The 16,811-nt window shown below is 38.9% G+C and overlaps 1 protein-coding gene across 1 annotated transcript in view; it reads right to left on the reverse strand.

Annotated features, from left to right (window-relative positions):
* Positions 1-16,811, reverse strand: part of LOC119790236 (AT-rich interactive domain-containing protein 1B-like) — a 261,129-nt gene that overhangs the window by 64,012 nt on the left and 180,306 nt on the right. The window contains exon 5 of the mRNA XM_038295693.1: positions 16,074-16,383. Within this exon, the coding sequence (XP_038151621.1) occupies positions 16,074-16,383 (310 nt within the window). The remainder of the gene's footprint in view (positions 1-16,073; positions 16,384-16,811) is intronic.

Raw genomic sequence — 16,811 nt, forward strand, 5'->3', positions numbered from 1 at the left:
ATAACTTCTCAATACTAATGTTTTTAAAACTGCTCTGAGGAAAATTCTAATCTTTGTTAATTATTCACCAGCAATGGTGAATATAGTTCAGCACAAAATAACTGTGTATAGCCAATCACACAGGACATTTAACATAGACAACGGATTTTAAGAGGGATTGAAATTATTAAATAAATACAGTACAATGGATAAAATGCAATATTGTGAAGTGTAATGCAAACTATGACTCATCCTTTTAGTGCTATTACAATAAAGCCCTTTTAGAAAAAAAAAACCTTAATATCTATGTATTAAGTAACTGCATAACCCATCTTTTGTAGACTAACACCCATTCAAAGGTCAATCCATGACTATCCCATACTTTTATTTGTACCTGCATTCTGATAAGACGCACGTGATGATCACCAATCACCAAACTGCGTCTTTCAACACACTGTCACTCCTATTAAGTCATTGATTGTTAAAAATATTTGACTCTTTAACCAACATGTTAGGGCTGCACGGTGAGGCCGTAGGCACCACTGTGGCCTTGCAGTGAGAATATTCTGGGTCTGATTCCCGGCTCGGGATCTCTCTGGATGGAGTTTGCATGTTACCCCCTTGCATGCGTGGGTTCAACACCATGATGGGATAAGGCAGAGGGAGGAAGACTGCCCATTTGCTGACAGCTGCCAAAGCAAACTGGTGTCAAGAAATTATGTCAACAAGAAATATTTTAATAAACTGATATTTGAATTTCAAAGTTTACAGCTTCAACTTCAATTAATTTGTGCTGATGGAGAGGGATGCTAAATAAAACTATTAAAGGACTTAGCTCATGCAAAATAATCATTCTCTGAGGTTTTATCTACTGTATAAGGCTTTCATCCAAATCATGCAAAAAGTTATGTTTCACTTGATTCATGAATCTCTGAGTAATCATTGGGAGTTCTGCTATCTGAAGAGCATCCCCTTCCCTGTCCTGTGAATAACCATGAAAGAAAGCCCCCCCCCCCCCCCCCCCCCCCCCCCCCCCCCCACCACCACCAGAGAGTACTTACCTTAACCCAGTGGTTCTCAAACTTTTTCTGTCATTCCCCACTTTGGACAAGGGGGAATTTTCAAGCCCCGCCTGTCCCCATTGCCCCAACACAATGCTAATGAAATATGCAACAATCTTAAAATGTTCCAATTTTATTGAAGTAACAAGTAGTATCTAAATACAAACTATCTACATCAAATAACAGCAAGCTAAAAAATAAAGAAAATAAAAATGCAGCTGTGTCAAAATTTGTATCAAGCTCAAAGATGGAAAAAATTTAAGTGCCACTCTGCAATCTGTTAATAAAAGAAAAGAAGTGAAATCCATCTGGCAATACAGGTCTATTTATCCCTGCATTAGTGGCTGCAATGAGCCTGTTTTGCATTGCACAGTTTCTCAAAACGGGGGTGCAGGCTTGATACTGCCACTCTCAAGTCATGCTCAATGTTCAGCTGAGATCTGTATTTTGTTTTCAGTGAAGCAACAGCTGAAAAGCCCATCTCACAGAGATATGATGTGGCAAAGGGAAGAAGAATGCACAAAGCTCTCTGCCCGATCAGTGGAAACTCCCTCCAAACCAGAATTCACTAAGAGTCTGAGCATTAAACCTGAGCCTCAGGGTGGAGTCAGACGTCATGTCAATAAACTGGTCCTCCTCAGCAGACCTATAATCAGCAGGTGCTGCAGACAGAATAGGAAAAAATACTTACTTTATTTTTCATTGCATAATAAACTAATAAAATATTTCAAATTCAGTTATTTATGATCAACCTGCGCCGTCAATCTCGGCGCATGTGCGCTTTATTTGCAGTCTGGACGCTGAGGGTAAACATGCTGTGTCTCTGACTGCAGCGCTGAGAGGGACTCCTCTGGAGTCTGAAATATAGCGACAAAGTCTCTGAGTTGGCAACACTGGGGCGTGAAAGTTTATTCCGTTACAAATAATATGCCGACGTCACGTCAATTATTATTTTGGCACTTCAGTTCCAGGTGAAATTTTTCTCATATCTAATGTTATTTTAATTAGACTGCATGTAGGCTAGTAATGATTACTTTGTGGGTTTGATTGGTCTAAAAAGCGGCAACATATAAGAACAGTTTGCTCTCACACGTTCTACATTTATAGTCACACAACACACACACACACACACCAGAACTTGGCGCGCCCCACCTGTCACGTCTCAATTCCCCACCAGTGGGTCGCGCCACACACTTTGAGAACCGCGGCCTTAACCCCACTTTGCCCACACAGGTTAAGGTCATGATTAGAAAGACAGAGCCAGATGACTATGGCTTAAAATTGAGAGAAATTGTTGTATCAGCTAATCTGCTATGGACAGCAACCTCTTTTTTTAGTTAAAGTCATGAAAATCTGTCTTTTGGCCTCAAGAAGCATCAGACTTTGTTCAGCCTTCAGGAGTGGTGTGATATGACGATGTCATGTAATGGGCGACACACAGATGAGGAGAGACAGCTTTGCACAGAAGGCATGTGTCTGTTTTAAAGGAAGAAAACAGCTAAATTTCACAACAAATACATTCTCAGGTTGTGCTAAAGGCATTAATTGATCATATATTTGAATGCAGGTGACTCTGAAAGGCTTAAAAGCATAATAAAGGATCTATAATCTTACTGACAAAAAAGATTGTTTCATAAATATTTACTTTTGTTGTGATATCAACATCGACTTAGGATTATGCACCAAAAGAATAAAAGGTTGAAGTCACGTGACACGGAACATAGCTCTTGCCAGATATCATAGTTGCTCTGTGATAGGGCTGACGAATTGCTTCTTAGTGGCATTACAGCCCAAAAAAAAAAAAAATAAACAAAACAAACGGAAAGCCAAGGTGAAGATTGGTCAAAGTTTTGAGCGTTTTGTGGTGACTTAAGGAAGCAAAGGGGATGAAAAAGTATGCAGTGGCTGTCGCTTTCATTCTGCACAGTTAAGTTAAATCTTTGCTAATGCTGACCAAAGATTAGGAATTGGTCTACAGTACAAATGCTGTCCTAATAGGCTCCATCACAGTATAAAAGAAGTAGGTTCTGCAAATATACAAATGAGAAAAGCCAAGAAGTTGAAATACAGTACAAAATTACTTATACTCAGTTATGGGCCAGGTCTCTAATTTAGAATATGAGACACTTGCAAGAGGAGTGGAGAACAAATTTCAGATTGGACTTTCTAGATCTAGACTATCTCGTGATTGTGCAAAACTGATTGACCAGCTGAGTTGTTTTTGTGTTTGATATTGGTTTTGATTTGTAATTATACATACAGGGTACATGCAACGAATTTTTGTAGATCAGATGGAGGGTTGGCATGAACCGCTGCAAATATGCGCACAGCCACTAGTGTCTGGCCTAAACAGCATGTCTGTATTGGTCGGGGAAACCTGGGTTCCCGGAGGAAACCTATGCAGATATGGGGAAAACATCAAATGACACAGAAAGGCCTCTGCAGAGTCCAGGACTCAAAACAGGGGCCATCTAGCTGTTAAGCAAAAGTACTATCCTATGTGCCACTGTACCATCCTCCAGAAAAACATTATGTTTAAGGACAGCAACCACGTAAGAATGCATGACAACCTTGAGCGTGACTTGCAAACATGGATAATAAATAAATACAGCGAGGATAGATGTGGAGATTAATAAGGAAAATTAGAAGAATGTTGAGAAATAACTAAGGTTGATTAATGTTAAAATTGTGGTGATGCTACTGTCTCTATAAGATAGATGCTAGATGACCTGTGTCTGATGATTGATTGTTGTTGTTCATCCTTTAAAAAAGAAAATTAAAAACACTCCACTGGAATTTGCTTCCAAGTTTGAAGACGTTTCGCTTCCCATTGAGGAGGATTTTTTCTATTCAAAAAAGTTAAAAAGCTCCCTGGATGGGAAGCGAACATCTTCAAACTTGGAAACAAAGTCCAATTGATTTTTTTTTTGTTTTTTTGGAATGACTATGACCTGGATGACTGAAATTCTTCACCAGCATATTTTTATCCTTTAACCTTAAATACAAGGCTTTATTAAGCAGAAAAAGGAGGGTAGACCTATGAAGGAGTATGCAACAAAATGTTGGTTTGTGCCTCATCCCGTAGATTCTAATGTGGTTTTTCAGAGTGTATATTTCACTCTGCTGCAGTTTTATGCAGCATGTGTTTTTTTGCACCACTGACTGAAGAAGCCGTGAGCGTATAGTAAAGGGTCATGGCAACCTGTTGCCACAGGGAAAGATTTAGCTGCAGTTTGTGATCAGATGGGGAGGTACTGGGGATGAAGGATGCCGGCAGTGGTTTGCTGAACCTTTTAACTGTAGAAGGCAGCCCCACGATAAGGGCTAGGCTTTGTGTGTGTGTGTGTGTGTGTGTGTGTACTGCGTGTGCAGTGATACATACCAGCCACCCGCTACGCTGTCAGAATCTGTTTGCTGGGAAGGCAGACAAGGAGTGGCAGCATTTTGCACATTGTGTTTGTGAGTTTCCGACCTCTATGATCCACTAATGCCTCCACAAAACCATGTAACTAAAAACAAATTACTGCAAGGAGTTATTTATGCAAGCTTATATGTGAGACAACCAAAGGGGAAACAGCATAAAAAAAAGTAAAAAAAAAAAAAAAAAAAAATGTAATTCTGCTTATTCTAATTTATGCACAACAAAAAAAAAGACCAAAAAGCAAAATAAAAAAATGGATAAATAAATGTTGAGGCCATTTTCAATACAGTACTAGTAGCAGCTGTTCTTACATCAATTATATTGATGATTGCAGCTATTTAAAGAAACATAATTATAGGCTCTATAAACCTAAAAACATAATTCATTCCAATGCAGCTACTAAGTGAAAATTTGCACATATGGTGTTTAACACATGTTAACTCTTCTGTGTTCTGCTGTGTTCAATTAAGAACTATTCTTAATTGGGACCTCATTGTGTCAAACTTTACTTTCACTACTGTGTTGATCTAGCTCGTTCTGTATGAGTGGAACACACTAACGTTTTATTTTTAATTTAATTCTTTTTTCAACTTGATGGATTTTAAGTTGGGCTCAAAATTTAGAAACAGTTGCAGATCTGGAATAAATGTGGGTGTAACAGAAAAGCCCAGTGATGAACAATGCAAATTGGGGAACTTATTTATTGAGATAAGGGTGTGTAAGAATAATTAAAACAAAACAAATGAGCTAAATAAAGAGGTGTGAAACAGATGTCGTAGAGTGAGAGCAGGAAAACTAAAGGAAGAAGACTAATTCCCTTATAGACCAAAATACATATAAAAAGCCGAAAAATAAGAGAATACACAAAAATGCAGAGAGGAAAGAAAAATTAAAAAATAAGAAAGAACTAATATGAAAAAAATGACAACAATAAACTTCTTACCTAACAATAATTTACAATAAAATGACCAGGAAAGAAGCATAAGCACCTGAAGACCTAAACAATCTATAGTTTTCAATATATATCTTTGCATGTAACCTGACATATTAGCTGTAATGACACAAAATTCACATCTATCAAATGTTACCTTGTCTGATAGGATGACTGTTATAGACAAGTGTAATTTAATGTATTATTGATATAATGTAAACATTTTTGTACATTTTTAAGGTTGCTTTACAACTATTTATGTTAATCTTACTTTTTTCTATTGTGCTCCTGTTTGAAAATGTTATTTTTTCCTTGAATGATTATTTTGCTTGTTTTTTTCTTTTTTCTTTTTCTTTTTCTAACAATACCAGTGTTGCCACAGGAGCTTTAAAATAATTAACACATGTAACAATCAGTGGAGTGATAATATTTTTCATCTCCTTTGCATCACACTAGATTTTTATTTCCATTTGCACCTTTTAAAACAGCCAGCTGTAAACAGAAACATTAAAAAACAAGCATTTTGGAAATAAAAAATAAACCGAAACAAGTTTTTGTCAATCATGAATGGATACATATTTAGAAAAATACTATTTTCTTTTTGATCCGATTCAAATACATTTTTCTAGTTATCTTTATATCTGAAATTAATCTGTTAGAATTGCCTGTACATGACAGAAAAAAGTAATGGCTTTTTAAAAAATGCATCATCCATTTGGAGCTGTTTTCTCTGGATATAAGACAGCTGGATTAAAATGAATGGGAATTTGTTGCCTCTACTTGATGCTCCATGCTAAAAATCTTATGCACATTTTTCATTCCAGAGAACTGTTGAGAAAACAAAGAGTTACCTTTGAAGATTCATTTTCATCATGTCTCAAATGCAAAATGTGGTGCACTTCAAAGCCAAAGGAGTGAACGTGTGGTCTTACTTTTATTTTGTTTCAAAGCCCTGGAGAAATGAGCTATCTTAAACTATAGATATAAAACTGAGGTAGAATAACTTTCCATATATCTGACCATTTAATCACGCAAAAGCAGTCCAACTGCATTCACCTCAGTGTGGTCATGCAAAGGTATGTTTTTTCTAAGTATTTCTCACAAAAAGCACAGGAGCCTTGAGCAATAAGGGCGTTTTGAATAAAGTGAGATAAGTATGGTGGGTGCTAATAGACTGGCACAAAAGACAGAGAAAAGGCTGCTTCAGCACCATCTCCTAATTCAAGCCTCGGGGAATACATGCGCACACACCTGCACCACCCAACAAACACACACGTTGAGGTAAACCCCTCCCATTGGCCATGTCTTTAGGGGCAAGAGGCAGACAAACAGTGGGCTCCAATAAGGGTGGTTTAGATCTCAATGGGTGCGAGTCAATGCTTCTCCAAGCCGGGGGCTAATGTTAACTCTCCCTGTGGGGGATGAACATAGGCCTGCAGTGACTCGCAAAAACAAGCGCTCTCCCAAGATCCTCATTACTTCCAACGCTGAGTAGCAACTGTAAGTAAAGAAAAACTGCAGCTTAAGCTAAAAACAGTGGGAGAGGGAGCAATGGAGCGAGAGAAAGCATGAAAATAGGTGTCGAGGAGGGAAAATAATTGCACACTGTGCTCCGGTTAGGGTTTTCCAGTCCGACAGAGTTAGAATGGGATTCTTCTAAACGGCTAACGCAGCAGGCATGCTCCTTTTACCCTGCTATTTTGGCCAACAGTGTGCTTTGTGCACATAATGCCTACAGGGATAGCATTTTGCTGTCTCACTTCGTTCAGAAAGTAAGCGAAAGAGGGGTGAAAAAATGGTTGGATGGCAGCGTGGGTGGTGGGGGAAGAAGACGAAAAAGGAGGACACAAGGAGAAAGGAAAAAAGAGCTGGAGGAGAGATGGGAAGGAATGAGAGAAAAGCATAGAGGCGAAGATGTGGATGGAAAAATTCAGCCTTGTTCCTCGGTGGGAGGCCTGCACCACAGCAATGCTCTGAGCGAATAAAGCAGAGACAAACAGTGATGGGAAAGGCATGAGAGTGGGGACGAGGGAATCCAAGACACAAGAGGGAACATAAGCGAAAGCAAATGCGCTGAAAATAATGAGGGAAAAGAGGAGGATGGAGACAGCCAGAGGCTGTGTTCCCACCATGCAGCCTCTTAGGGAGTGGTGTGACAAGAAAAGTTGCCATGTTCCACACACCAAGGGCTATAAAGCACATACCTCCCACCAATACCCCCACACCAAATCACGTGTGTCTGTAAACTTTATAAAGAAGCAATGGAGGAAAAAGCAGACTCTTAGTGGTATTTTCTGAGGCAGTAAAAACATGATTTCTCAGTAATAAAACCATTAGCAAGCATTGTTTACAAATGGTCTTGCTTTAATTTAAACCAAATTCTTTGGTAATCAACATTTGACCTCTGATCACAGGCTGTTTTGAAATGGGGCAAGTAGTTCACCATGCAGGGTGCTAATATTAGGAGAAAGCACCCATATAATAAAACATAGCAAATGTTGTGAATGAGTTTTCTGATTTCTAATCTCATGCCCAGTCAACCAAATGAGTACTGCTGTAGAGAAGGTCCAACTAGTGTAGGAAAGTAAGGCTCAAGATGCTGCATGGATCTTTCGGTAAGTCAAATAGCATCATTGTTTTCTGTAAATAAAACATATAAGTATCTCATTATACTTGTTACAAAAGCAAAATCAATTGAAGCTCTAATAATTTAACACTTTTAATCCCTTTCAGCTAGTGAGATAACTCCATCCATCCATTTTCTGTCACGCTTTTCCCAAATGGGGTCACAAGGGGTGCTGGTGCCTTATCTTCAGGTGTCTACAGGCGAGAGGCGGGGTACACCCTGGACAGGTCGCCAGTCCATCGCCGGGCATCACAGAGACAAGCAACCATTCACACACTCATATCTAAGGAGAATTTAGAGAAGCAAATTAACATAACAATCATGTTTTTGGACTGTGGGAGGAAGCCGAAGTACCCAGAGAGAACTCACGCATGCTCAGGGAGAACATGCAAACTCCAGGCAGAAAGACCCCGGGCTAGAAATTGAACCCAGAACCTTCTTGCTGCAAGGCAGCAGTGCTACCCACTGTGCCTCTGAGCAAGGTACTTAAATAGATTTAATTAGATATATTCTAAAAACTGCTAAATAAACTGAAGAGAGAGTAAAGTAAAAACTTTTTTTTGGTGAAGCAAACTGTAAATTAAAGCCAATTTAAAGCTTTGGTTAAGGAAGTGGTTTTTACTTATTAAGAAGAAGAAGTCTAGCCTTTTCCCCTACCATTCTTCCCTTCACTCCCCTCCACTTTCTCTGACCTCTCTATCCTTTTCTGGGCCCCGGAAGCTCTTGAAGCGAAGCACAGATAAACAGCTTAAACTCTCCAGAGTGCCCACCCGCAAGCTCCATTCACCTTATTAGAGGAAAATAAAAACTTGGAGGGGAGGTAAAAAATGGAATGGAGGAAAAATAGGATAGAGGAGATAGATAAGAGAGACCAGGCAGGCCAATGTTAACTGGACCTCCAAGGACTTTGGTTTGAAAGAGAGAAAGAATGAGAAAAATAGAAGGAACTGAGGAGTATTTGTGATCTTCTGCAGCAAAAATAGGCTTGAATGTGGAGGAGCGAGAAAGTCCTCTGTGGAAATACAATGTAGAGAAAATATTCTGGCTTTGTTTTTAAATAAGCAGACACAGAAATATAAAACTAGAACCACATGCTGCCCATAGATTTTAGGTAAGGAATGCTTATTTTCATTTACATTCATGTTTGGGACTAAAAAAAGGACATTTTTGATATCCCATCAACAAATCACAATTTTCAATAATCTTTACAATTAATATATGTAAACTATAGAAATACCTTTTGAGCAATAATCTGCTCTAGCATGCTTTTAACATTAAAAAATACATAAAAGTGCTTAAAATATCACGCAAATACTGGAGGCACCTGAGGCCGGCATTTATTCTAATCTTTCTGTCAAGAAGTGGAACCCACCCAACTCAGGGTCAAGGTACAGACAAGTAAGACACAAACCCTCATCCATGAGATGTCAAGGTGATGGTTTAATAAATGCTTTAATGCTGTTCTAAACAGAACCTCAAATCTAAAATTCCTATTGCAAATCTTTGTTCATATACAGATCAAACTCTTCTGAAACTGAAACCACAGTCCTCAAACATATGGTTTATAAATGTTCTGTATTAGTCAATCTTTCCTAAAATAATAATACCTGTTATTCATGCGTAATAAATATTTTTTTAACTCCCTTAAAGAAGAAAAATTGTTAAGTGCATCTTTTTAACCCTTTATATTATTATCATCACCAACTCATTTGATGACAGCTGTGTTTGCATGAAGTTTGATGTTAGATGCATCAGACTCAACCTGCTAATGGATACAACTATGGCTCAGTTTTTGAGAGCTGACAGCTCTGCTGCGTTTTGACAGAAGTTGATGTTGCTCTGACAGACAGTTGCTGTAGATATCTTGTCTAACCAGAGGATGCATGCAAGTAAACTTGAAACTACACACCTCTGCAAATCTATTGTGCTTGTGAACTTTCCAAACACATTGCGTTGTGCAGTAGGACTGAACTAAGTCTCGTCTTTCTTCTGGAGCTAACAGAAACCAATAGCAGATCTATCCAAATGAGAGACACAAATCTTTCTTCATTGTCCTTTATGCCTTCACAGTTGGAAACGATATTCTGAGGATGCTCTGAATTGCTTGACAGACAATAAGAGGTGTGTGTATGTGATTGTGTGCACATATAAGATGGTGGATGAGGAGGGGGTTGAGCAATGTGATTTCAGCTCGACTGTCACAAATCTAGCGCAACAGGAAAATCAATTTGGCCCTGTGTGTGCCTTTTTGGCTCCGGGAGAGAATCCAAATAGCAAGGAAAGGCTCTGGATAATGTTACAGTGTATTGGATTTGCTTCATGGATAGACTGACAGGGTGGGGGCGAGGGGGATGCAGAAAGAGGAGGAGAAGTGAGGAGACGAGGGAATCACAGGCTCTCTGTGGCGCTCCGACAAGATAGATTTGTGCAAGTGTATGGGTGTACGATAGGCTGGCACTCTGTCAACATACCCCTATTTAACACTCTCACGGTGCAGCTCTCTCACACGCACAAAAACACCACTGTCACTCAACCATGTGAGCATACATACAGAAGTAATTCATATGAACAACAATATATATGAAGTGTCAAAGCATGAAATAGATTTTCACAGGTATATGTGCTGCTCTGTATGCTCCCTCTGCTTGTCTTGGCTGGTATTTTCCACTCTGCCCGTGTACATTTGTTTGACAGCCAGGTGAAAACATGACATAATGAAATTGCTCTCCTCTGACCGCTGTCAAGGGGAACGGATGTGCTCATCCATGTGACGTGTCACATCACTCCCGTGAGGGAACCTGACTGCTAGCAGACACAAACATGATGCATATGGATGTGAGCGAGGAACTATACAGAGTTTCAAATGGAAAACTTTCTCCTCTTCAAACCTTTATAAAGTGTGATTATGGAAGCCTTAGGAGAAGAACTGGAAAATTCATTTGACTATAATTTTCTGGCAGAATCTAAACTCACAGGAAAACAACAGGCAATTCCATCTTTTAAAACTTCTCAGTGCCAAAATCATTAGCATTCCTGCTGTTAATCTGACCGTCCTTTTACTCTTTAAACACCAAATTATTTCTGTTTGTCTTGGATAAACACTTTCCTTTGCCCACTTCACAAGTTTTCCATTGGGTTTAGATCCAGGGCACTAAATGGTGAAATAGGAGGGTCGATTTTTTTTTTCTTGAGGGATTTTTATATATTTTTTTAACCACTCCATTTAAATGACTGTCATACCTAAAGACAATTTTTTTGTGTTCAGAAGAAGCCAACTGGATTTCTATTGCTACACTGCAAAAAATCAAAATCTTGATAAGTCATTTTTTCTTAAAATAAGTATATTTCTTCTTGAATTGAGGAGATAAAAGAGACATTTTGCCAATGGAACAAGATAATTTACACTTAAAATAAGAAAACACGATTGCATTGTCTAATTAAAAGTGACTATTATCTAATTATCTTATTTTAAGAGTAAAAACACTGATTCCATTGGCAAACCAACTCATTTACCTACTCAAATCAAGGGTAAATACACTGAATTTAAGACATTTTTACTTATTTCTAGATCGTTTTTCAAGTGTGGCATTAAAAAAATAGCTGGGCCTTCTAACAAAACATTATCAGCTCCTGACATGAGGGTTTTTTTAAAGGCATTTTTTTATTTCCTTTATTTAACCAGGTAAACCCCATTGAGATCTGGATCTCATTTTCAAGGGGGGGCTGGGCAGAGATCTGCAATACACTGCAAACTGGTAACAAAAAAAAATAAAATAAAAATAAATACATATGCACAAAATATAAAACAATAAAAACAATTTAAAAGCAGTGACACTGTTTCATAGAAGCTTGTTGTCTATCTTTAAGAACCGCTCGAAATAAGTCCAATGAAATAGTGTCTGACATCTTGAACTCAGACTGGAGCTGTAGGAGTCAACACACTCAATGCTTTCCTTCCTTTATCACTTCGAACATGAGGAACTTGTAGAAGAATAAAGACATTGGAGCGTAAAAATGTGAACTACTAGATCTATGCAAAAGAGAGCTTAAATAAACTCACCCCTTAATTTATGCTAGACAAGGATTAAGCTATTCCATTGCCATATTATTGATGACAATTTAAAGAAAAATAGATACTAATGATGTTTATTCCTTATTTTAAGATCTGTCCCTAGAAGTGTTCTCACCACAATCTATAGCGTATCTTCTAGATGAACGATTTCCACTGTTGGCCTTAAGATACCGAATATATTACAAATAGGCAAAGTGTAAATGCATGATACCTAAAAATAACCTAAAATACAGTATCAAAGTCGTTTCATGCCAATTTAGTGTTGCCCACAGATTTTCTGATTGCGCTCTGATTTATTTTACAGCTCTGCACTAAAACTATCTGGAGTGTTTGCTTCTGAAAAGCTCTGACTTGGCTTCTAATAGCAAACAGCATTCACTGTGTTTTCTGCTGGATTCTGGATCCAAGCAACATGGCAAGGCTGTAGTCTGCATAAGAAAAACCTGGCATCAAGTTACATTAAAAGAATGAAGCAAAACTATTATGACCGATTCCCCTCGACACTGGAGGTCACACAACCCTTTAATAAAGCAACAAAACTCGCTGGCCATTTCTCAAACACACAGACACTTGACTTTTTATGTAAGATTCCATCTGATTGGACGATCTGGGCTGATATATTAAAGTGTATGACGCTCCCGTTAAGGAACACACATTACACCTGTGTGTAAATATGTTTTGGAGTAATGTGCCGTGCCCAAAACTCTAAGTTTAGTAGAAGCATTACAGTAAAATGACAAATAAATGCAGTTGCCATGAAAATACACAGTGGAGCTTAAGAAATCGCACCTTTTTGCATTTGTGAGAGTAGGATATTATGAAGCAATAATAAATATTTGTGCCAAGTCTAGAATATATTCTTGTCCCACCTTTTTTTGCACAAGAAACAATTTTGTATTCAGTATCAAAAAAACACTATTATCATATTCTAATTTCTTTGCACTTATACGGTAGTCTGGCAAAACTATCCAAAAATGATCATGTGGTGACATTTATGGCAGTTATAATTAAGTCCAATTGGGGGAAAAAAATCGAAATACCAAAAAATGTCAATGAAAACAACCGATTCTGACAGCAGTTGAGGTGCAGAATCAATTTAAGAAACAACCTGAAATACCAATTTCTCCACTGACAGCCGGCTAAATGGAGCAGAATGAAGAGCTGCTGGAAAGGCTGTGTTTTGACTTTTTTTTTTGACTGCAGCTCAAACTGCAGCAGATGAGGTCTTCACACAATTTTAATATCTTATTATTCGTTGTCATCGTCTGAATTTTTTATTTCTTTTTTTTACAGGACACAACTAGGTTTAATAGCCCAAAAAGCAATCACACACAGTGTGCAAAAACTCTCGCCTGTACTCAGAGGAAAGTAAAGCTTCAACATCAACAGATACGTCCCTACTTTTGACAAAGTGTTACGAATTGATGCATTTGTAATCAGGTGGGTGATAACCACATCAGTTCTCCTCTATCTCTCCAAAGCTGGCTTCTTCTCGATCTAATTGAAACTGATTGTAGTACATCAGTGAAATCATGCCAGATGTTACTAACTGCTTCCTGCTTTATCATCACTTATTTATATACCTAAAAATGTTTTCTTATTAATCGTGTCCAAACGATCAGTTTCGCCTCCTGTCTTTATTTTGATTCTTGTCATGATTCTTGGCAAGAGTGCCTGAAATAAAAAAAAAACAACTTGCTGTCCCAGTTTTTCATTAGCGTCAATCACTTGTGTAAGAGACTGAGGGGGGGAGAGGAAGAGCAGGAGGAGAAGGTGAAGGAGTTGGAGTTTGGATCTCACTCCAGACACTTTGCCCCTCCTTGTCGAAGTGACTGGCAGGTCGTAGACAGGCTGATGAGCCGGTCAGCTGCTCATTCTCTGGCAGGATGTCATGAAGGCCACACACACATAAGGGTGTAGCAGGAAAAGCAAGAGTTCATTTACATACAACGCTCACTGTTTATTTATCTAAATGTTTTAGCCTCAGGAGAAAATCCGAAACTCTGCCTATTGTCTGATAGTCCTGTTACTTTTTTTTATTTTTTAGAAAAGGCTACAAATCTGAGGAGAAATCAAACCGTAAGTCTGTCATAACAAAATAACACTCCACGTAGCAAGAAAATATGAAGATACAGTGCCTTGCAGGACTTAATACCTACAGTCTTTATATCCCGTCTCTTTTCAACTGGAACCACTAAATAGATTTCAATGCAATTTCACGGTTACCTTTAGGAGCTGCCAAAATGAATTTCACCAATTTGAGAGAATAAAACAAGCCCATTGTAGCTCTAGGAGGCTTCAAAGACTTACAGCTCAGTTTTGAGCTGGGACTACTGTATGCATGACTCTGTGAGTAGGCCATTATGGTAGAGCATCATTAAGAAAGTGATTAATGTAAGAAATCTTGTTAGCCCAGTGTGATTGTTTGCTGGTATCCATGTAGGAAACACAGGAAATGTGGAATATTTTATGATTCTGGCCATTCTGACTGCTAGATCCCCTTTTGAGATCTGCTGCACCAGTTGAACGAGCATGACGATCGCCATCATTCCTTTGACCTGTTTTCCCCGCTTTAAACATAGGAGCCCCTCAGTTAGTCTGCACCAAAAGCCTTTATGTGAGAGAATGTAGACGTCAAGCATACTTTGCCCGCCTTGTCTGTCTATAACTTCTTTATATTTTTCTTAATTCCCGTGCCATGCTCTTGCGTAGCAACTCAATGGTTTCTGATTTCTGGACCAAGACCATGTCTATGAACCCTTAACTGTCTGAAATATAGTTTTCAAGCTTTAGTAATCCACCATCCTGGTTCTGTCAGACGTTAATGACCCAAGCCTGGACATTTTGATTTGTCTCTTGCTTCTAGAAACATCTGTCTGTTTAATGTGCCTCCTGTTACCGATTCTCGTACCTGGATTCTGGATTCCCCTCTAGTCTAGCCCTTCTGGAAACCTCTGCCCTGTGGAATGCCTCTATGTGCATGACCCCTGACTGACTACAACCCCTCTGCTGGCTTTAGCCCTGTCTGGCATCTGTCCAGCAATCATCCATACAGAGTCTCTAGTATCATTCATTAGAGCCAGAGTAACCTCCTGGGTTCTGAGAATGTTAGTGGCTTTCATTCAGTGTTCCCTAAACACTACTGAGATATGCTTCCCTCCTCAGAGTGATTTTAGTTATTGCAACACTATTTTACTATTTAGAAGGTTCTTTAAATACTTACAACTTGTGTTAGCTAAATTTCGGGTCTTCAGATTCTGTCCATGCATCTAACTATGCCTGCGTTTTGCTGCATAATTGAGTCCTCTGGCTCTGGCATTTTTAAAGAACGGAGTTCAAGTAAAATGAAATAAAATTCTTGACATATGTATGACAAAAGCATGCTATTTCCTGCATGACGGTCGGTAGGAGCATCATAATGCTCTAAACTAAAGTTATTTTATTTTTATTTTTCCACTAAATGTGGAAACCTAGTTGAGACATACCTATAGAGACTTGCAGCCTTGTTGCCTTAAAAGGTGGTTCTGAAATTTTTTGACTGAGAGGATTGATTGAGAATGCAAGCCTCACAATTAAGATTTTAATTTGCAACAGATGCTGAATACCGTTTTCTATTTTCCTCCTTCATAAATATACAGTAGGTCTGGCATGAGTGGTTTGACTTGAAAGGTGGATCAGACATGTCACAGCAGGTATTTTTCATTAGCTGTCAAATCCAATACATCTTTCCTGACTTCACTGACTCAGGGATGCTCTGACCTTCTTTCTTTTGCTTTTCTAGCAGCACTTTCCTAAAAAAAATCCTAAAGAAACTTTCGGTAGGAACTTAGAACACAACATTTGAAATGTGGCTTTGTTTCTGGTGTCAAGGCCACATTCCAGTATTAAAATAAAACCAAAACCAAACTATAGCTCCCATGCTTACTTTTTAATCAAGTTAAACCAGAAAATTAAAATACATTTGGATCAAAGAGAAACTGTACCTGGAGCTGTGGTGTTAGCAGGGGGTCCACTGGCAGGAGAAATTGGTCCTGAGCCTGAACGAGACTGCTGGGACTGAGTGGAGCCCACAGGGGATCCCACTGGAGAGGGAGAGAGCCCACTCCTCTGGCCAGAGAGGTGAGGTGAGGCGTGTGGAGAAAAGGGGGACTGCCTCTGGTTACTGGCGCCTCCTGGCTCCCCTTGGCTACTACTACTACTACTGCTGCCATTGGAGGATCCACCAGCACCGACTGCCGAGCCCAGTCTGGCCTCTGTCCCTGTAGGGAGGTCATCAATTGAGCCAGAGAGATCCTGGAAGAGAAGCAGAGACTTGCAGTGAGTGTTTGTGAAGCTCATCCAAGCATTTGATGAGAGCTGACAAGCAGCAGGTGGCAGATTTAGGTTTAGGCTCAAGCACGCACATAATTTTCTCAGAGCCCGTTATGTCATAAAGAAGAAGCGACTCTGCAAATATAATGGGAAAAAGATTAAATATGCGGTTAATAATTGTCAGACACATTTGAACTTTACAGCTTTCATTTTAATGTGTGTAAATTAAAGCTGACTTTTACACGACCCTCAACACCCTTAAGAAAATATCTTTATAGTTCTAGTGACACTGGTAGGAAATCCCAAACATGCCAAAGAACAAACTGCCTAAGCTGTGGTGGTAAAGATAAATTGTAATGGTCTTTCCTTCAGACCAAGGGTGAGTTCATATTACGGTTTCAATTCCCTGT

Source organism: Cyprinodon tularosa, unplaced genomic scaffold, assembly GCF_016077235.1.
Source record: "Cyprinodon tularosa strain WSP-4 unplaced genomic scaffold, ASM1607723v1 ctg359, whole genome shotgun sequence".
NCBI classification, from domain to species: domain Eukaryota; kingdom Metazoa; phylum Chordata; class Actinopteri; order Cyprinodontiformes; family Cyprinodontidae; genus Cyprinodon; species Cyprinodon tularosa.